The sequence below is a fragment of the Anomalospiza imberbis genome, chromosome 12 (assembly GCF_031753505.1).
Source record: "Anomalospiza imberbis isolate Cuckoo-Finch-1a 21T00152 chromosome 12, ASM3175350v1, whole genome shotgun sequence".
Taxonomy (NCBI): Eukaryota; Metazoa; Chordata; class Aves; order Passeriformes; family Viduidae; genus Anomalospiza; species Anomalospiza imberbis.
The window spans coordinates 14,852,258-14,873,046 of record NC_089692.1 but is presented as its reverse complement, the minus strand read 5'-3'; the positions used below and the strand labels follow the sequence as shown (position 1 = coordinate 14,873,046).

The 20,789-nt window shown below is 58.2% G+C and overlaps 3 protein-coding genes across 4 annotated transcripts; 1 reads left to right on the top strand and 2 right to left on the bottom strand.

The window, feature by feature from the left end:
• Window positions 1-410: 410 nt before the first annotated feature.
• Window positions 411-5,863, bottom strand: MMP15 (matrix metallopeptidase 15). Its single transcript, XM_068203058.1, has 10 exons — window positions 5,394-5,863; window positions 4,172-4,320; window positions 3,798-3,920; window positions 3,380-3,687; window positions 2,979-3,140; window positions 2,634-2,857; window positions 2,363-2,501; window positions 1,968-2,118; window positions 1,738-1,853; window positions 411-1,495 (listed from the first exon to the last, which is right to left on the bottom strand). The coding sequence occupies exons 1-10, from the start codon at window positions 5,499-5,501 to the stop codon at window positions 1,059-1,061; spliced, it is 1,917 nt and encodes a 638-aa protein (XP_068059159.1). The 5' UTR covers window positions 5,502-5,863; the 3' UTR covers window positions 411-1,058.
• Window positions 5,864-6,496: 633 nt separating this feature from the next.
• On the bottom strand, window positions 6,497-11,069 carry USB1 (U6 snRNA biogenesis phosphodiesterase 1). The gene is made up of 7 exons (XM_068203063.1): window positions 10,935-11,069; window positions 10,677-10,828; window positions 10,326-10,509; window positions 9,708-9,761; window positions 8,585-8,690; window positions 7,840-7,923; window positions 6,497-7,547 (listed from the first exon to the last, which is right to left on the bottom strand). The coding sequence occupies exons 1-7, from the start codon at window positions 11,036-11,038 to the stop codon at window positions 7,443-7,445; spliced, it is 789 nt and encodes a 262-aa protein (XP_068059164.1). The 5' UTR covers window positions 11,039-11,069; the 3' UTR covers window positions 6,497-7,442.
• A 164-nt stretch (window positions 11,070-11,233) lies between these two features.
• ZNF319 (zinc finger protein 319) lies at window positions 11,234-20,789 on the top strand. 2 transcript variants are annotated; one of them, XM_068203060.1, is made up of 2 exons: window positions 11,234-11,778; window positions 13,212-20,789. In XM_068203060.1, exon 2 carries the CDS (start codon window positions 13,583-13,585, stop codon window positions 15,242-15,244), a length of 1,662 nt encoding a protein of 553 aa, XP_068059161.1. In that variant the 5' UTR covers window positions 11,234-11,778; window positions 13,212-13,582; the 3' UTR covers window positions 15,245-20,789. The 2 variants fall into 2 exon arrangements, with proteins under 2 accessions (XP_068059161.1, XP_068059160.1); XM_068203059.1 differs by having other exon boundaries at window positions 11,234-11,788.

Sequence of the window (20,789 nt, the reverse complement as noted above, 5' to 3'; positions counted from 1 at the left end):
CCTGTGAAGTGGCTCCAGGAGGGTCCCCCAGCTGCTGCTGGCCCCTGCACGGGGAAGGGAGGTGGCCGCCCAGGGCTGAAGAGCGGTGCTGGCTGGGGGAGAACAAGGCACCCTGTGTTCCCAGCGAGGCCCTTGTCACTGCCATGGGAGCTGCTGAAAGGCTGCTCTGTCCACTGGTGGGGGTGGGGGGGCTGCTTTAGTTGACCCCCTAAAGTGGCAGCCCCAGGGCAGGGACTGCTGCAGGGACATCACTGGCCACGCTGGCCCCTTCCCTGTATCCCCTAGCATGGCACCCAGTCCCCTGGAGGTGCCATGCAGAGTGACCCCCCAGACAAGCCCCATTACCACAAAATTTGCCCGATCCCTCCCAGGGCACCCTTGCAGCAGGAAGGACGATGGCACCACAGCTCTCCACACACCTGACCTGTTTAATGGACATACAAGTTGGCTCTGCCCACTGCCCTGCCCACAGGGCCACGTGCCCCAGGGCTTCGTCCCACGGTGGCAGCAGCAGGGCCTGGACTGAGCTGAGCCCCAGCAGGGTTGCAGAGGTGGCATCTCCCAACTCACACCGTCTTTAGGCACCACATCCCTGTTATCCCCGTAGCAACACAGCCATGAGCTCAGCCCTCCCTTCCCCACCACTGCAGGTGCCAGAGGCTGAGACCTGCCCGCCTGCAGCACTGGTGAGCAGCCCCCAGCCCACTCACCTGCCGAGCTGCAGCGGGCTCACACAGGAGGAAGGGACCCTGCAGGGACCCATGGCAGATGCACGCACGTGATAGGTGGCAGCCTGAGGGTCACAGCTAGGGGGACGCACAGGCACTGGGGAGCAGGCAGGGCCTGGATGCCCTCCAGCCCCCCCATGACCATCCCCGGTCCCAGCCCGGCTGCTCTGGAGGGGCTTGGGGGGTTGGGCATCCCCCCATTTCTGAGGCTGGAGCCATCAAGCAACAATGGGGTAGAGGGGCCAAGGCCGTGGTGAGGGTCAGGGGGAGGGGGTGTCAGGTCCATCTTAGCACCATGGTGGCAGGGGCGGTTGCGGGAGGGAGGCAGGGTCAGACCCACTCCTGCAAGGAGCGCTTGCAGTACAAGAGCATTCGGGGTGCGCCCTTCCTCTGCATCTGGACGATGACGTAGATGAGGCCCAGGATGCAGAGCAGCAGCACCAGCAGCACCAGCACCATGACCACGCTCATGGTGCGTGTGTACTCGTCGATCTGCACCACCACGTCCACATCCCTGCCTGGCTGGCCATCTCCCTCGTTGTAATCCTCATCTTCCTCTTCCTCCTCCTCTTCCTCACCTTCAGTCCCCCCATCAGGGTTGAAGGGGGGTCGGTCCACATCGGGCCAGCGGGGATTGGGGTCTGGGACCAACTCCGTGTGACAGCCCATGAAGTCCCGTAGGATGGATTTGGGATAGCCTGGCTCTGTCTTGAGACGCTCATTGTCGAACTTCCAGTACTTTGTGCCTCTGTAGAAGTAGGTGGAGGCTGGGGGAGAGAAGATGGAGACAAGGGGTAAGTGGGTGGGCACAGGACACTGCAGAACCTGGGCATCCCTGCAGATGCCCAAGACAGCAGGTTTTGCTCCAGGACTGGTGAAACCCTTCAGAAAGGGATTCACCGCTGACTCCCATTCACTCTCCCCAAGTCTGTCCCATGTAGCCAGGCTGTCAGAGGGATAATCTCATCCCCAAGACCCCCACCACCCACCCCTCTCCTCCTCTACTTACAGGCATCCGGGCTGAGGAAGGCTCCCTTGGGCGAGGGAGGGATGCCCACCCAGACAGAGATGGGCTTTGGGTACCCAGGGTCCACCGAGCGTGTGTCCTCGTTAAAGCGCCAGTATCTGGAGAGGGAGGTGGGGAGTAAGTGATGAGCACAGGGGCCCCCATTGCCCAACATTCTCCCCCTGACAGGAGCCAGGAGGCAGCAAAGCAGGGAGAACCCCACAGACACTCACCTGTCCCCACGGAAGAAGAAGGTGTGTCCCGTGGGTTCCCACCAGACGGCCATGTCAATGCCGTCGTAGGGGATGCCCTGCCCATAGGTGACCAGGGGCTGTGGGTACCCAGGCTCCAGGTTGGCTTCTCGGAAGAGCCAGTACCGGTCGCCTAGAGGGGAAAGAGTTGGAGAAGGGAGATGAGAAGGTCCTGCCCAGCTGCTGTGGCAGGTACACAAATGGATATGGATAGTGGTAGATGCCTGTAGCCACCCTGACCCCTTGGGATCACACAGCAGCTGTGACTGGGGAGGTGGGTCAGGATGGGATGAAGCCAACCAAGCTCTCAGCAGCTTTGTGGGGGACGCTGGGGTCTCACTTCCACCTCAGCCCTCCCATCCAGCTTCCCTGCTCACCTTTAAAGAAGACGAACCTCCCGTCATGCCTCTCGTAGGCAGCATCAATGTCGCCAGGGAGGCCCCGCCAGAAGTGTCCAATGGGCATGGGGTAGTTGTCCAGCACCCGGTTGTGCCGGACCCTCCAGAACCACCGGCCCTGGAAAGAAACAGGGTGTTGGCAGAGGATGGGGGGGGACACAAGAGACACAGTCACCTTGCTGAGGGGTCCTCCCACCCACAGACCCACTACATCCCCAGGGAAGGGGCAGGAGGGGGTTGGGGCAGGTACCTTGAATACAAACATCTCCCCACGCAGCACCGCCACCGTGTCAAAGTCCCCATCGCAGATGTCAGGGCCATAGTGGTCAGGTTGGTCTGGGCTGCCAGGTTTGGGTGGTCGTTCTGGTTTCCCCGGAGGGGGAGGTTTAGGGGGTCTCTGGTCTGGCCTGCCAGGTCTCCGGGGTGTCACGGTGGGCAAAGGCTTGGTGGGCTGAGGGTGCCCATCTGCGGTACCTGGATCAGGCAGGTGAGAGAAGGGATGTGGTGATGCAGACTTGCAGCACCTGCACTTCATTTTCCCCACACACATGCCCAGAATCCCACCTCTGGGATGATCCCCCAACTAGCTCCTCACCGTAGAGCTGCTGGATGCCCTTGAGGTCATCCTCAGGCAGCTGGAAGTTCTCAGTGTCCATCCACTGGTAGAAGGGCGCCATGATAGCACTGGGGTTGCTGGAGTGCTCCAAGCCCAGCGAGTGCCCCAGCTCATGCACAGCCACCAGGAAAAGGTTGTTCCCTGCATGGAGAGGCACCATCAGCAAGAGAGGATGGACAACATGACACACGAGGCAGACCCCTGGACCCAGCACCCTGCAACAGGGGTGCTCCAGTGGGATCAGCCTGCATCACCCATGGTGGACCGGCTCTCCCTGCCACTCCTGTCCACACCAGCACAGCACCTTCACCCCTCCTTTAGCCTAGGTAGCCACCAGGCTCCTCTGGTCAGCTTTACCACCTTCTTGGCCCTCAACTCACCAGACACATCTGCATTCTCCAGCGTCCAGGGCTCATCCAAGTCGAAATGTGTGTCTCCCCCCATGCCAGGGCCAGGGAAATAGGCATGAGCCAAAAATCCCCCAAGGCCATCAAAGGGAGAGCTGTCTCCATGGAATCCAGAGGCAAAGAGCACCATGATGTCAGCCTCCTTCTTCCTCTTCTGCCGGATGTCCTCGTAGGCCACCTCCCGGAAAACCAGCGGCGTGGCTTGCTCCCACACCCGGAAAGCTCGTCGGACAGCCTCGTGTGAGTGGTACCGACCCAGCTTCTCTGTGTAGTTTTGGATGCTGGGGATACAGAATTCACTAGGGAAGGCCTGGAGCAGCACTTGTTCCCTGAGGGGATCCATGGCTCTCCATGAGCTGGGGGGGAGGGAATTCCTGGCAGTGTTGAGTACCTGAAGGTGAGGTGGCTCTGGCTCCAGCGCCGCCCTGTCAGCGCGTACCGCTTCCGACGCATGTTGGACTTCATCCGTGCTCCAAACTGATCCGGGACCCCACAGCGGGGACGTTTCATCCACCTGCGAGAAGACACCGAGTCAGGGCTCAGCCCACCACAGCCAACGTCCCTGAGGGGTTACAGCACCCACAGACAGCAGGGACGATATCCTGGCTGCTGAGGTGCAGCCCCCAAAGGGGAGAAGCAGCTCCCAAGGGGGACAGCATCCACTCTTCCAGATGCCAGCAGAGCCCTGAGGCTGTCAGAGAAAACCACAGAGCCTGAGAGTGGAGCTGCCATCTGCTTGAGCAAAGGGACAATGGAGAAACTCACGCCTTGGTCTCCTCGTCCAGGACGCCGGTGACGGTGATGCCATAGAACTTCTGCATCTCCGCAAGCGCCGCGGAGAAGGTCTGAGCCGAGCGCATGGTGGACATCCGGCGGCTGGGCTGCGGCAGGTACCCGTAGAGCCGCAGCCATGCCTGCGCCGGGAGAGCTGCGCGTCAGCCCCGGCACGGAGCAGCCCCACGGCAGGACCAGAGCTCCCCAACAGCCAGTGGGGGTGGATCCCGCCCCCCTGCCTGACTGTACCCCAGCCCCGTGTCCCTTCACGGGGCGGTCAGTGCCAGCTGCCAGTGGCAAATGCCAACCCCGAGTAAGCAGAAGTGTGGCGGCAGGGCAGAGGGTCCCTGCCCTGCCCCGAAAGGTGGAGGAGCTGGTAATCTCGGGGGGCTGCTGCCGGATTGCCTGACTCAGGGACTGACTCCAGGGACGGGGCAGCTGGCAGGGGGCCAGGCTGCCTGCGGGCTGCCTGTCACTGTCCTCCTCTGGAGGCGTCCCCTGGGAGCTGCTGAGGGATGTGAAGCCTGGGACCCCCACCCCAGCCTGCACCCACAAAGGGGCTTCTGTCCTGCGGGGCTGCAGCCCCAGGGCGGGGGGCAGGAGGGTGCTGGGGCGCGCCGGGGCTCTTCCTTCCTGCCCCAGCCTCCGCCTCCTCTTGTCTGCTTTAATTGCATTTTATTTTTATCTTTATTATTACTCTTTTGTAACTTTTTTTTTCCTCTTAGTTTTCATTTATATTTTCCAAATTAGGGGGGTTTCCCTTTTAATCTTTAAAGCTTTTTGTCTAAATTCCTTCCAATTCTTTTTCCTTTTCCAAGTCGTAATGCTCTTCCAAGTCTTTTTCCTTTTCCAAGTCTTTTCTTCTCCAGGTTCTCCAATCCTTTTCGTATCCCTCTTTTTTTTTTTTTTCCCAAAAATGTCTTAACATTTAAATTTCTAAAAACATTACATCTATTAAACTCTTCTACCCCCACTCCCCTTCCCCCGGCAGGGTGGTGGAGCAGAGCCTTTATCAAAAGCCCTTTCACCCCCTCCCCCGCCAGGCACAAAGCGCTTCCTCCCCACACCCCGCGCCCGCTGCCCGCCACCCCTGGGGGCGACCTGCACCCCCGTCCCCCCGTTCCCCGCCGGCACCTGCCCCGGCGGGCGGTGCGCCGGGCCCGCAGGTGCCGGTGCGGCGGCCGGGGGTGCCATGCCCGGGCCCGTGGCTCACCTCGGCGTTGATCTCCTCGCCCGCCGCCCCCGCCAGCAGCACCAGCAGCACCACGAGCGGCGGGAGGCGCCCGCCCGCCCGCCAGGGGGCGCCGCCCCCTCCTGCCATTCCGCGCTGCCGCCGGGTCGCGGCTGCCCCCGGCCGCGCCGGGCCGGGCCGGGCCGGGCCGGGCCGGGCCGAGCGCGGCGGTGTCGGAGCTACGCCGCCCTCATGGCCCGGGGCCGAGGCGCCGCGGGGGGCTGCGCACGGTGCATGGGAGGCGCTGCCAGGCGCGGCCCGTCGCCTCCCGGCCCGCCTTTTGTGCGCGAGGTCAGGACGCCGGCGCGCGGCACATGGGCGGCCGGCGCGGCGCGGCGCGGCGGGGCCCGGCTCCGCTCGGCTGCCCTGCCGCGCTCTGCCCGCCGCCGGGAGCACCGGAGCGGGTGGCGGAAGGCGGGCGCGGCGGCGGCGGCGGCGGCGGGGAGCGGTGGGAGCGGGCGGGGCGGGGCCGCGGCGGGGCGGGGCCGGCGGAGGCGGGGCCGCCCCCCCGCACGTGTGTGCGCGGTGGAGCCGCGGGCAGAGCCCCCCGCCCCGGGCCCTCCCCGCCCCGGGCCGCGCCCCGCCGCCGGCCCTGCCGGCAGCCGCCGCATCCCCCGACTCTGTCCCCACAGCCGCTGTGCCCTGACCCGGGGGTCTCCGACACCCGCTGTTACACAACTGGGTGCTGTGCCAGGCCCGCCTGTGGCCGGTGGTTGAGCATTAACCTCGGAGAAACCGGTTTCACTGAAGTCCCCAGGGGCTAAATATATCTCTCTGTTTGTTTGTTTTTTTTTCCCCAAAAGAAACTTATCTTGCAGATCCTCATCCCGGAAACTAACTGGCTAAAGACTTAACAGATTTTTTGTTAAGGACTTCAAAAGGCTGCTGGCAGCAGCAACTGGCTGCGATGCTCCCAGGGACACAACTCCCGACTGTATGGAGATGCTCCCAAGGACAAAGCCACTCTCTGTGCCAGGACAGGCAGCACGGAGCTCACAGGAGCACTTACAAACGTGGCCTCATGTGAAGCTTGGAGGAGTTGTGCATGTCTAAAAGGAAACGGCTGAAATACACCACAGACACAATTTTACGACACGAGGAGACAGATTTTTACTGCTCAGAAGTCCCGGACACACACGGAATAAAAAGATTCACGGCATCACATCAGCATCCTGTTCCAGCTACCTGAGAGGTTGCAGCTGACCATCCCGCAGGGACAAGAGGATTAAAAAGGAGTTTCTCCCAGGGGACAATGTCCAGCCTTCAATCCCCTGGGTCATCATCCACCTGGGGTGCTGATCACACAGGGAAAAAGTGTGGAGCCTGGGCAGGAGCCACCACCCCTTGACTCACCTGTGGGCACTGCCCTCCCAGCTCAGGCAAACACTGACACTGTCCATTCCAGGGCTCACCCACACCTGGCAGCAAGCTCTTGTTCTTTGGCAAAAGGATCAGACAGTGAAATGTCTCTACAGTAGAGGCAGCAGCAGTGTGAGAGGGACACAGCATGACTCAGGAGCTTGTCTGAGCTGGCTTACAGTAGGAAAGCACTCAGGGAAGATGATCCAGTTCCATGTCCTTCCTTCTTGCTACTCAAAACATGCCCAGAGCCTCCCAACAATCTGGCAGTGCTACTTCCCACTGTGTGAGACATTCTCCCTTTAGTAGCAGCTTCCCACGCTACCTTCTTCCTCCTTCCCATAAGGCATCTATGGCTTTTGAAGATTTTTTTTTTTCTTTTTCTAAAAAAATCAGCAAAATTAGCGACGATGGGATGTCTGGAACCGCCGGTGCTGACTGCAGCACATCCAGCAGTGAGGATGAAATCTGCTACAAACACACTTTTCTTCAGCCAGCAGCTCGAACTGGAAGTGGCCTGACTTGAGGCCACAGACACTGCAGAGACGCTGAGCAGGCAAGAAGAGCGCAGAGGTGCGTGCCAGCCCGCGCCACGCAGAGCTGTGCCAGACAACGGTCCTGGTTCCAGTGTCAGGCTCTTCCAGGCTCCAAAATGCACAGCCCCACCTGCCCCTACCTCAAGGGGAAGGAGAAGTACTTGTTCCCTGACTTGCAGCGGATTTGCTCCCATTGGATACGCAGCAGGAGTGCTGACTCCTCAAACCCATCCACAATGTCCTGGAAAATAGAGGCAGGAGTCAGTACCAGGAGGGCGGATCTGCCAGAGGATGGAGTTGGCAGCTCCCTCTCTGAAGCAAGTCACAGATGAAGCCATTTGCAGCTGAAGCCTCTGACTTCCCTCAGGAGGGTGATTTAACTCACACTCCCCGCAAAAGCTTCTCATCTTTCAGCCCAGTGAAGTTTGTCCTGCTCAGTGAAGAGAATTTCCCACCCTCGGACCCTGGCAGGGAGGTGTGGCTTGACTCCAGCTCTGCCCTTCCCCTGCTCTCCAAACCATGTGGGGACACACCTGGAGCTCCCGCAGACACTGCCCTTCCAGCCTGCCAGACAGGTCCCCGACACACCAGGCCAAGCTGATGTGGAACGATGGGTCCTGAAGAAAAAACAGGGATAAGAATGTGAGGGCTAATGGAGGCTTTGGTCAATGCACAGAGCCACAGTGGGAGATCTAGCATGATGCTGCTGCCCTGCCTGGGATCACAGAGGCTGGAGGATCCCAAAGCTGGGAGTCCCCTCTGCCAACTCAACAGCTGCAGAGCTGATATGGACAGTGCTGGAGGCAAGAGGAGTCCTGGGCTTCCCACCCCAGCCCTTTTGGACACCAGTGGGCAAGGCTGCCTGGTTCCCAGCTCCCCTGTGCTTCACTCTTCAACTTTGTGCTCCAACTTCTCCCCACTCTTTTGTGGAAGAATCTCTCAGAACTGGTCCCGGAGCAGGTACATGGGTCACTTCTGAATAATTCTGCTCAGCTCTAGAGACAGACAAACAGGGGTCTGGCCCTTCAAAAATCCCAAACCTGTTCCCAAAGCTAGTACTAAGCAAAAAGGCTGGACTAATGCCCAAGAAAGCTGCCCAAGGCAAAGACACAAGGATTGTCCTCAGTCCAACAGTGCCCATTCTATCCTAGGACAACCCTGCTTCCATGCACAGCAGGGCAGCCACTGCAACTGGCTCCTGTTTATTTGAGTGAACATCTCACAGGGAACCAGCCAGCATGTCCAGACTGGCAGGGGAGCAAGCAGGAAACGCCTCACCTTGTAGAATGTGGGAAGGTCAAATTCCTCTAGAACGCCGTCCACCTCTGAGACCAGCTCCAGCAGCTGGAAATGCCCAGCAGAGACCTCCAAGCCAATAAAGGTCCTAAAGAAAGGCAAGGAGAGACAGCAAGCACCCTTTCATGCTGCAGAAAGAACAACCCTAAGAATACTTAGCCCTTCATTCCTACTGGGCAAGCTCCCTACTCCCTAACACAAGGAAATCTGAGGAATGCCAGGTTCAAGCATCCAGGGATGCTGATTGTATTCTGAAGAAAAACAGATGTGGTAGCAGGGAGAAGCAGGACTGGATGATAAACCATGTATCTAGATTTACTAGATTAGCCTGGTACATTTTGGGACGTGAAAATCAGTTTTCTAGGCAAAGGATGCACTGGATGGGAATTTCAGCAGAGTGCCGTGCCCATGCAGGAGCTGCATTAAAAAAGTGGAAGTTGCTTTACAGTGTGAGAGGAAGCAGGGAGTGGGAAGTACCAAGCTGGAGAAATGTGACAAAGAGGTCAGCACTTCCTCCAGGACTGTATGGATGACACTTTCTAGAGTCATTTAGAGTCATCATTTCTTCCCCTCCAGGAGGGAAGCAGAAAATCCAAGTGTCACCCAGATTCCATATCCACTTTTTCCTACCCATGACTATCTCGGGCTGCCTTTCCCACCAGATTTGGCAACTTCCAACAATTTTAATCACCTTTGCTTTGATATTCAAAAAAAACTTAACTGTATTCCGTTGGAATCAGGCTTCTGAGCTGATGCCCAGTAGAATTAGCACCATCTCAGCTATTTCTCTCCAGCTCTTGGAAGAACCTGCACTACAATTTCACGACTGGCACTGCTGCCAAAAGAGGTGGTCCCACTCTGCTCACCCCAGGCTGTGCACGCCGGCTAATGAGACCAAGAGCTTGAAGAGAATCAGTGCCAAAGCTAAAAATTTGTACAGATGGCTGAGGAAAGGTGTGAAATGTCTGGAGATGATCTGGAGATGATCGCATACTGTGTCATCACACAGCCCAACTGTGGGACAGGCAGGGTGACACTTCCCATCCACCCAGCACCTTGCTCAGACTTCTCCTGGGGCAGGCAGGCCGCTCCACTGTGCACTCACCTGGTTTTGTTCTGGTTGGTGTAAACCTTCACTTGGTCAGCCACGCAGAAGAACCTGAAATAAGAAAGATCGTATTTCAGCTGCAGGAGGAAAAAAAAAAAAACCAAAAACCCCACAAATAAACAAATTAAAAAAAAAAACAATAAAAACCACAAACAAACAAAAAAAAAAAACCAACATGATGAGGAGGGGCCAGGATTGTTACCAAGCCATGGAAAGATACAGGCAAATATATGCTGCAATCGGCCCAAATTGATGTAACCAGAACCTCTTGGGGCTCAAATTAATTAATTCCCCTCCTGTTTCCAGCCCTCCAAAGCCTGGACAGTGACAGAAACCCTGAAGCAGCTGATGCTCAACCAGCACCTGAGCCACATGTAAGCAACAAAACCATCCATGGTTTAGGGGATGGCACAGCTCTGGCCTGATCCTGGAAAGCCCAAACCTGACGCGTCTGGTGCCAGATCCTAAGGCAGTGAGGAAAAATCCCCAGGGCTTTAATGTTCTGCCAGCACCAGCTGCCAGGGTCACCTTAGGGCGTGGATGCTGGCAAAACACGGATCCCGAGGGCAGAGGAGGGGTGTGAGGAGCGCTTTCCCGAGGCTCTGCCAAACCCACCTGTGGAAGGCGGCCAGGCGCTCCCTGAGGGAGCGGACGAAGGGCTCTATCCAGTGGTAGCGCAGCACCACGCACTGCGAGAGGCTCAGGTGGAACTCCTCCATGGCAGCCAGCGACGGGACGTAGGTGCGGGCGCGGGACACCAGCAGCTCCAGCAGCTCCAGGAATTCCTCCTGGGCAATGTCTGCGGGGCAGCGCCGTCAGAGGAGCGCTGGCCGCCGATCCCCACCGGGACCGGCAGGACCCTGGGGCGCAGCGGCTGAGGTCCGTCCCGCCATCCTCCCGGACCCATCCCGGTCCCGGTCCCGGTCCCGGTCCCGGTCCCATCCCGATCGCGGTCCCGGTACCTACAGGGCAGGTAGACGTGCGTGGCCCAGTTGCCCCGCTCGTGGGGGAAGCCGCGCACGCGGCCGCCGTGCCGGGAGCTGTCATCGCTCACGGCCTCCTCCGGGTCCGGCTCTCCCGGCAGGCCGGCGGGCGCGGGCAGGCGGGGGCGGCCGGCGCTGCGGGACCGGAGCGGGGTGAGAGGGAGGAAGAGGAGGAGGAGAAAGGCCGCGCGCTCCCGCCGCCTCCCGCGCGCTCCTGCCACCACCACCCCACCGCACCCACCTGGCCCCGGCGGACCCCTGCGCGCCGCTGCCCCGGTTCCCCCCTTCCTCCTCCTGCTCCTGCTCCTCCTCGGAGCTGCTGTACCCCACGAGCGCGGCGCTCATGGCCGCGGCACCCGCCGGGACGGCCCGGTTCCCGGTGGCGGCGGCAGCGCAGTTGCCGGCGCGGCCCGGCAGGGGGCAGCACCCGCCGCGCCCGCCCCGCCTCCTCCGCCGCCGCCGCGGCCGCCCCGGCCCGGCCCGCTCCGCTCCCTCCGCTGCGCTCCCGCCCGCCGCTCGCTCCCTTCCCTCCCTCCCCTCCTCCCTCCCGGCTCCCGCCTCCACGCCAGCGCGGGGCTCGGGCGCAGCGCGCAGGCCGCGGCCCTGCCGCCGGCGAGGCCTCCTCCCGCCGCAGGTGAGCGGCCCGACCGCCGCCGCCGCCCTTTGTGTGCGCCTCGCCGGGGCGGGGGCGGCCCCGGGCGGGCAGCGACCCCCTACACCCGACCCCACCGCGGGGCCTCCCTGCGCGGCGGCGGTGAAGGCCTCGGGGCGTCGTCCCCGCGCTGCCAGCGGGGCCGCCCGATGGGGAGCGGCGAGCGGCGGGCCGGGCCTGGCCGCGGGCTGCGGCGGCGGCGGCTGCTGCTGGTGGCCTGCGAGCTCCCCGGCCGCCCCCGCACCCCGCGGCCCTGAGGCGGCCCGGGCCCGGCGGGAGCAGCCGGGCCATGCCGAGCAGGCCGCCTCGCCAGTTTGAAAGTACCTCTGCGCTCCCGACCGCGCTCCCTAAATGGTTGTCGCTTCCCACCTCCCACGGAGGGATGAGTTAGGCTGGAGCTGGCGCCGACGCGGGTCCCCGCGCAGAGCCCTCGGTAAGCCAAGGTTGGTATCGCTCTTCCCTGCGAGGAGCACAATCTTCCCTCCCGGTTAGGCCGGGATTTGTCGCCGGTGGGTTCATCCTGCCGCGGTTCGCGGTGTGTGCGGGGGAAGGTGGCACCCGGGCTGGGCTGAAGTTTGGTGTCCCGCCGAGCTCGGGTGCAGGTACCGTCACTGCGAGCCCTCGCTTCGTCAAGGTGAGCTCTGTAGGGGAAGGAGGGCATCCTGCGTGCGGGCAGGGCTGCGATGGTGCCTTTGGGGGCTTTACTGCCCGAAACTATGCTGGAGCACAAAATAATGAAGTGTCCCCACAGTCAGAAGTGGGTCCCGCACTACCTGAGCTGTGGGGCTCAACCCAGTCTACTTAGTGCTGGTGGAGGTGTGGATGCTGGGAAGTGGGATTCCCTGGTGCTCTTTATTGCAGTTTTAAACATAAAAAATATTCTTGTGGACCAAGGATTTCCTTACCCTGGGGGCAGGTGGTTTGACGCAGACATGGGGATGCTGTTATGGGGCTGGGAGCTCAAGGCCCAGGAGTGTTGGTGGCTGCTGCTCACCAGGGCTTGCACCTTCTCTCTTGAGGTGTGTTGACACTGCTGCTGTCTGCTGCTTGCTGGTGGGTCTTAGTCTTCCCTAAGTTGGTGTCAGCTTTTATTGGACCTCTCTAAAAGGCTGGAACTTTTCAGTGAGCACAAGCCTGATGATGCTCTGTAGCAAGGCCAGGCTGCAGCTCTGGCATGGGTTGGTTGGCTTTAGTGTACTTTTATTACATGGTTTGGTGGGAGGTTCAGCTAAGCCACTGCTTTAACTCTTCTTTTATCTTCACAGAGTGATGCCTGTGGGTTCTGTGTTCTGTCTGAGGATAGGATAACACTGAGGGCAAATATTCTCCTGAGCTCTCTGGCTCTTCCAGTCTACAAGCGCTGCTCAGAGAGGGGGAAATGCTTTGCATGCATCCATTGGGTAATGGGCTCAATATCCAGGAGCAGAACCGTTTCACAGAGCTGTTTCAGCTGGGGTGGGATCATGTTAGGTTCTGCATTGATGCATGTAAAATCTAACCCTCGATTGCACGATGTTTGTGCATAGCCTGTGCAGAGAGACCAATGTTCTCAGACAGTGCCACAGCACTGCTGGAGATCCAGTGACCCACTCAAGGCTGAGCTGAGCAGGCCCTGGGCAGTTGTGCTGCCTCTTGTGAGAGCACAACACCCAAACGTGTGCCTGGCAGAGCCCAGCCCTTTCCAGGCTGAGAACTCCTTGTCCCAGGCCATTTGCACAGCAGCAAGTGGGCTCCGGTTCCACACTGGCTTCCTGGTAGCTTTGCAGGGATACAGGAGAGTTTTCAAAGAGAGCCATGGGAGAAGGTTGATAGAGAATTGCCCACGTTTCTTCTAAGACCTGACATGAGCTGTGTTCTTTCTTGCAGAGAGAGCTGCTCCCTGGGTTGCTTCCTGTGCCCTTCGCAAGTGTGAGCACATCGCAGCCAGCACAGAGAAGGGCCTCCTCTCGTCTTCAAGGCACTTGCCTCTGCCTCCTCTTCCTTTGTCCAAAAAAAGGAAAAGTCAGACCAAATCAGTCCATAAAGAACCTGTGCTGGTCTAAGGAGGAGGCTTTGGAGTCTCTTCAACCTCTTTTCTTCCCAGGATCCTGGCTGTGGGCTGGCTTTTCTGGCCTCAACTTGAGGGGATCATTTACAGGGAATCAGGATCTCAGAATCTTTTGGTCTTGCTTTTACTTGAACCCTTTCATCTGGGAAGCTGAAGCTATCACTGCTAAAATCCCATTTTTTCCCCAAGCATGTCAGAAAGCTGGCAGCAGCAACAGCAGCAACCACAGCAGCCGCCGCCACCGCAGCAGCACCACGCTGGGGCAGCCGCCCTCCCAGAGCACTCCATCCCTCCCAGCACTGCTGACAACCCCCTGGGCTGTGCCGTGTACGGCATCCTGCTCCAGCCGGACCCCGGACTGCAGCACCACCAGCACGCCCCCATCCAGGCTGGAGAGCCATCCCACAAGTGCGGTGTGTGTGGCCATGACCTCGCTCACCTCTCCAACCCCCATGAGCACCAGTGCTTGCCAAGCCATGACCGTTCTTTCCAGTGTACCCAGTGCCTGAAGATCTTCCACCAGGCCACCGACCTCCTTGAACACCAGTGTATCCAGGTGGAGCAGAAGCCCTTTGTGTGCGGGGTTTGCAAGATGGGCTTCTCCCTCCTGACCTCGCTGGCGCAGCACCACAATGTCCACAACGGCAACGCTATGAAGTGCTCTATCTGTGAGAAGACCTACAAGCCTCCCGAGGTAGAGCATTCGCAGCCTCTCGACCCCTCGGAGAAGCCCTACAGCTGCTCCATCTGTCAGAAAACCTTCAAGCACCTCTCGGAGCTGTCCCGGCACGAGCGCATCCACACGGGCGAGAAGCCGTACAAGTGCACACTGTGTGACAAGAGCTTCAGCCAGTCCTCCCACCTGGTGCACCACAAACGGACGCACAGCTCGGAGCGGCCCTACAAGTGCACGGTGTGCGAGAAGACCTTCAAGCACCGGTCCCACCTGGTGCGCCACATGTACGCACACTCGGGGGAGCACCTCTTCAAGTGCAACGTCTGCGAGCTGCACTTCAAGGAATCCTCGGAGCTGCTGCAGCACCCCTGCACGCCCAGCGGGGAGCGGCCCTTCCGCTGCGGGGAGTGCCAGAAGGCCTTCAAGCGTCCCTCGGACCTGCGGCAGCACGAGCGCACGCACAGCGAGGAGCGGCCCTTCAAGTGCGACCTGTGCCAGATGAGCTTCAAGCAGCAGTACGCGCTCATGCGTCACCGCCGCACGCACAAGGCCGAGGAGCGCTTCAAGTGCAACCTGTGCGAGAAGGGCTTCGTGCAGCCCTCGCACTTGGTGTACCACCAGCACGTGCACGGCATAGAGAACCTCTTCAAGTGCAACGTGTGCCAGAAAGGCTTCAACCAGTCCTCAGAACTGCTGCGGCACAAGTGCGTGCAGAACGCGGAGCGGCCCTTCAAGTGCGCGGTGTGCAACAAGTCCTACAAGCGGGCCTCGGCTCTGCAGAAGCACCAGCTGGCTCACTGCGCCGAGAAGCCGCTCAAGTGCACGCTCTGCGAGAGACGTTTCTTCTCCTCCTCGGAGTTCGTGCAGCACCGCTGCGACCCGGCCCGCGAGAAGCCCCTCAAGTGCCCCGACTGTGAAAAGCGGTTCAAGTACGCGTCGGACCTGCAGCGCCACCGGCGCGTGCACACGGGCGAGAAGCCCTACAAGTGCTCCTCCTGCGAGAAGGCCTTCAAGCAGCGCGAGCACCTCAACAAGCACCACAGCGTGCATGCCCGGGAGCAGCAGTACAAGTGCATGTGGTGTGGGGAACGGTTCCTGGACTTGGGCCTGCTGCAGGAGCACAGCGTCCAGCACACGGCCGAGGGTGCCTACCAGGTGGCTGCCTGCTTGCCATGAGCCTCCCGCCCCACGGTGGCTTTCAGCTTGCATAGGACATTCCCGAGCCTTGGCCTTCCCTTCCCTCTCCTCGGTTGTTGGCAACCTCCAAGGAGTGTGGGGAAAGGGAGGGTACGGTGTGTGGGCAGGTAAATTTTCCTCTGGCCTCAGATATGTCACCTGTATCGAAGTAGCAACAGACGACGTGGACATCTCAAAGGGGTGGAAAGGAAAGGAGGGAGGTGGAGAGAGGAAACTATGCCTGTAGATTCCTGGTGTTCCCTGGACTGTAGTTTGTGCTGTACCTGCAGTTCCAGTCCTGGGAGCTCAGCTGTCTTTTGCAGGCACCAGCTCTTTGCGTGCAGCCTTTTTCCCCTGCCCTGCCTGGCAGGGTTGGTGGTGAGGATGTGTGACTCTCCTTCTGGAGAGGGTTTAGGAGCAAGGCAGAGCCAGCCCTCCCTTCTCCTAGGGTGTGCTGCTTGGCCTAGAGATGGCAGGTTTCTGCTGCTGGGGTCTCCCAACTTGGTCCAGGCTCAGTTGAGGGCATCATTTCAGATCGTTACTGTTGATTGACTGGCCCAACCTCCCCTGCTCTCCCTCCTTCTAGAGTGTTGAAAGGGAAAAGCCATGGGGCTTCACAGCTCCAAAAAGCACTTTGGCATTGCTGCTTTTGCAGTTGCTGGCTGTCACACTCTGCAAGGGTTCTGAGTGAGCATGCCTGCCCCCTGTCCCTGCCAGCTGCACAGGGAGCTGTAGGAAGCACTGTGCTGCCACCAGAAAGCATGGCAAGGAGCACTGGGACTGTCTGCCTGGCAGGAGTTCATGGATTCTCCCTCGCTGGAGACATTCAGAACCCACCTGAACATATTTCTGTGTAACCTGCTTTAGGTGACCGTAACTTAGCATGGGGGTTGGACTAGATAATCTCCAAAGGTCCTTCCAGCCCTAACAGTTCCATGATTCTGTTACAGCATTCATACCCTGCTCCCAACCAAAAGCCTGGCATTCAAGAGCTGCTTCCCAAGGGACTTATCCCTTCTGCTGAGCCTTGCCTCCAACCCCTTGAGCACCCCTTGGGCTGGCAGTGGTACCTCCAGCAGGGTCAGGCAATGGGCTGTCACAGCTCCAACAGTAAGGGGTGAGATGAACACTACAATAATCTACAACTGTGAGGTGTTGCCATGGCCAGCAGTAACCCATGGCACGTGCCAGGGGCTTGGTGTCTGATTTGCTGGAGGAACCAGAGCGAGCCAGGAGAATCCTTTCTGGACTGCAGGCTCAGCTCCATGGGGAGGGCAAAGTTAGCAGTGGGTAAAGGAGAAGTCTATTTTTTCCCCTCTTGCAGGAGTCCTGTTTTACCCCTTTGCCCTCTCTTTACCTCGTCTGTATTTTTCAGGTTTTGCACACTTCTTGTAAACATCACTTAAAAATAAATCTCCCCTAGCAAGGTTGATGCAGCCTCAGGTGTTTTCCTCTGCAGGAATTTGCTGGCTTCTCATGTCCAAGAGATCCATTGCATGTCAGTCAGATGCCTTGAAGGTTGAGGACGTGCCTACTAGGTTGTCCCCCAGCTTTCCCCCTCCATCTTGGGAGATATTAAGTATCTATCTCTGGGGATGTTCAGTCCCTGGCTGGAGGTGTTCCTGGACAACCTGCTGTAGCTGACCCTGTGCAAGCAAGGAGTTGGACCTGATGGTGTTCAGAGGTCCCTGCCAGCCTCAGTTCGTCTGTGGTGTTGGCTGGTGCTCTTGTGAGGTTGTAGTGAGCAGCAGCCAGTATGTGCTGCACAAGTGATTAGGACAAGGTTAATAACTGTTGTCCATGGCAAGTGTAGACAGATTAACCTTGCAGAGGGTTGGACTGGGCCTGCATCTCTGTTGGGGGACTCTTGTCTGAAAGGTGGAGAAAGGCTTTAGTTTTCCATTTCCAGCATGGTGAGGGGGAACAGAGTGCATTTTCAGGGGTTGGGACAGGGAAGTGACAGGGTAGACCCTGGGGCTGAATCTTCATGTGCAACTTTAAGGTGATTAAAACGGACTGTGCTCTCTGCTGCCCAAGGAAGAGGGACCCATGATGGTTATCTTACTTTGTGCTGCCTCAAAGATGTAGAACTTCCTACCAAGTTTTCCATCTGTGTTTATTTTTCCTCTTTTTTTGTTTTATCTTTTTTTTTAAAGCAGTTTGTTAAAATTCATTAAAAATACTGTATAGTTTAACTTGATGTCATACTGAATCTTTAAAAAAAAGAGATGTGGTAACCTGGATTTTTAAAGAGCTCTTTAGTTCTAGATAGCTGGTTTTTGCTGTTTAATATGTAGTAAGTTCAGTGTATGCTTTACTGTAGGAGTAAAAGAGAGTCCAAACAAAGGAAGGCAAAGCCTGTCTTTACAGAAGGGCTTGGTGGTGATGGAGGCTGTGAATGTGGGACCAGGTGAGGACTGTGGCACCCACCTGAACCCATGCTCTGTTCCTGCCTGGGGCCATGGTTCCTGTGCTCTTGCCCAGCACAGCTGCCAGGGGCTCAGTGGTCACCCTGAGCACTTGGGCACAGCACTGGCAGCCAGGATCAGTGCCCAGGCTCAGAGCTTGCAGGGAGACTCATCTTTGCTAGGAGGAGGGTGTGAGATAGTCAGCTGCAGCCTCCATGGGCTGTTGTGGCTCTGTTGTTTCTTTCTGGGGCAGCTGTTGGCTAGAGGAGAGTTTGGAGAAATCATCAGCTGGCTGTGCCCTGCTCTCTTCCTCCCCAGGAGCCCAGGGGAGCTGCCTGGGTGACTGCCCGGCACTTGGAGCAGAGGAGGATGGTGGTGAGCCCCAGACACAGCTCCACACTGTGCAGGGCCATGGAGCTGCTAGATCCTGTCCCCTTGGTACAGCTGGACATAGGGACTGTTGGGGGGTGTTTCTCTTCTGCTCAGCAGCTGGGAAAGTCCTGGATATCCCAGTGAGGAGCTATGGCTCTGCCTAGGATGTGGCAATGGCCGAGCAGTGCCCTGGGCAGAGAGACTCATCAGGGCTGTGTGCATGGGACCCCATGCCAGGGAGGGAGGGGATGCTGTGGGGAGCTTGGCAGGGATGAGCCTAGGTCCAGGTCACCAGCTGGTGAATAGGTGCCTCCAGGTTCAAAAACATCATGGTGCAGAATTATTAGAACATCATTATTAGGACTGGCTGTGAGTCCATGGTGACTCAGTCTCTTGTTTCATTTGCTGTCCTGCAGCAGCCCAAATCCAGCTGAAGCCCCTGGAGAACATGCAGCTAGAGCTTGCAGGTGGAGGACCTGTGTGGGGTGGGCACTGAGTGGCTGCAGAGAGCTTTGGGTGTATTTTTATAGGAGCATTTTCTAGTTGGAAGCAGCAGTGTTGCCTACAGGGGTGGAGGAAGCAGGTCCACCTCCATTGCTGTGCCTTTAGGTCGTGTTTTTTCCAGTGAGGTGGGAGGTGGTGGAAGTAGCAGGAGGCACGTGAGTGTCAGGGGCACTGTGCTGCTGTGTGGGAGGCACAGGCTGGCCTGGGAGCTGATGTCCCTGGGGCACCACACTGCAGGGCTCTCTGCTGACTGCTGGTGTTTCCTTTTCAAACCAAAGAGCAGCTGGGGCCAAAGCCCTCTGGGGAGTAAACCATGTCTCTACTCTGTATCTGTTGCACTTCACTTCTGGTGTTTATTTCAAGCAACTTTCAGGCTCCTGCCTCTGCTTGGCCTCTTGCATTCCTCACTGCCCTGCAGCACCTCAAAGAGTTGCTGTGATGGAGCTGGTGTGCCATCAGCCCCGTGGCAAGTGCTCGAGCCAGTTCAAGACTGGTTGGCAGGCCACCTGAGGATGCTGAGGGGCTGGGCAGTGGGGGGTCCCTCCCAAAGGGTGGTTCTCCTTGGCAGGCAGACTGAGCATAGGATGCTGCTGAGTAGGTGGAGAGGAGGGTTAGGTTGGGCAGAGGTTGTGTGGGTGTTCTCCAGGACATAAGTCCTGCTTTCTAGGGCTGCTGTTCCTCTGGCTTCCTGGGTCCAGGAAAAGGTAGTCTGTAACTTGGGCTTTTACTGATCTTCACTTCCCCTGACCCTACCTACAGGATGCCTTTAGCTGTCTCAGCCCCTTCCCTTCCATAGCTTATACTTTTAATATTCTCAGCTTCTTTTCTCTTGGTTCAGTTCTTTATTTGTAGGCAGTGGTTTGTTTTCATTCCTTCTTCCATACTGATTGTGAAGTCTCTTCCTTCGTTCCCACCTCTCTCTGCTGTCCCCAGCCCCAAATTCCTTTCCAGGCTGAGGCTGGATCCCAGTGATACCAAACCACTGATGGTGAGATCAGGTGTTTAGGACCTGAGTCTTGCTGGAATCCAGTGGGTGCTTCTGGTCCTTCCCCACAGCAGGCCATCCATTTCACTGGGCATGGGCAATGCCTGTGACCTGGCAGCTTGGCATGGGATCCTGCCCATGCTCTGACAAGTGAATCCAAGCCAGGACCAAGAGCCAGAACAGAGCTGTAGGAAGTGGGGACTGGGGTGGGAGCTGCCATTTCCATCTCCAAGGCTGGGATAAAGTCAGTGAAGGACTGTCAGACATTCCTGGGGAGATGTCATGGCCCTGGGGAGGGCTCAGACAGTGCACTTGGTTCTCCTGGGAGTGCTGTGGAGCAGCTGTGTGCATCAAGCAGGCAGCTGAGCTGACTTAGCTGTGGCATGGACACCCCTGGGATCAGGGGATGCTCAGTTGGCCATGCCAGCTCTCTGGTGAGCAGATGCCATCTCTGCAGTCTGGGTGGGAAGATGTTCACACTCTGGTCTTGGGGCCCATGTGCTGCACTGGGGGACAAAGGGGAAAGCATCCTCTGACAGTTTTGGGACCATCTCTGGGCACTCAAGCTTGCCCTTGCAGGGAGAAGAGGAGGGAGGAGAACACTTTCTGCACTTCCCTTGGGTATTTACCATCAAGTCCAGGCTGCAGCTGAAGCCTGACCGTTAAAAAACAGGCAAAACCTTCTTGTTATACTTCAGAGTTTGACTCTTCCTCCACTGGGTGGTGAGTTCACCTGTGGGAGGGTTCCTGTGCATGCAGGTGAAATGCTGAGATTCAATAAGGGCAGGCCAGTGATGTTTGGGGCTGGCAGCTCCCCCCAGGCCCAGGTGAGCACCCAGCTTCTCCCCAGCTGCCCAGCTTCCTCCGCAGCATCTCCTGGCAGCTGCCTCTGGCACTTTCTGGATGTGAAGATGCTGCTCTCACAGCGTGCCTGGGATGCTCAGTGGGGAGAGCAGGACCACAGGTGGGAGCTGGACTGTGGGCTTGTTTCTGAGTGCCTCCAAGCCGTGGATCTGAGGGACTTCATGGTCAGTGAGATTCTTGGGTGCCTCCCAACCTGTGGTCATGACTCCTGTAGAGTTCCCGGCGCTGTCGGAAGTCGCAGCCAAGGTTGCTGAGGTTTGTGTGGCTTGCAGTGCCTTTAACACTGCTCTCCATGTGTTTCTAAGATGATACTCCATGTATGTGTGTATATATATATTGTAATAACACATCCCGCTCTTCTGTGTGAGTGTCAAATGGTTTTGCTTTACTAATAAATTTATAGTTATTTATA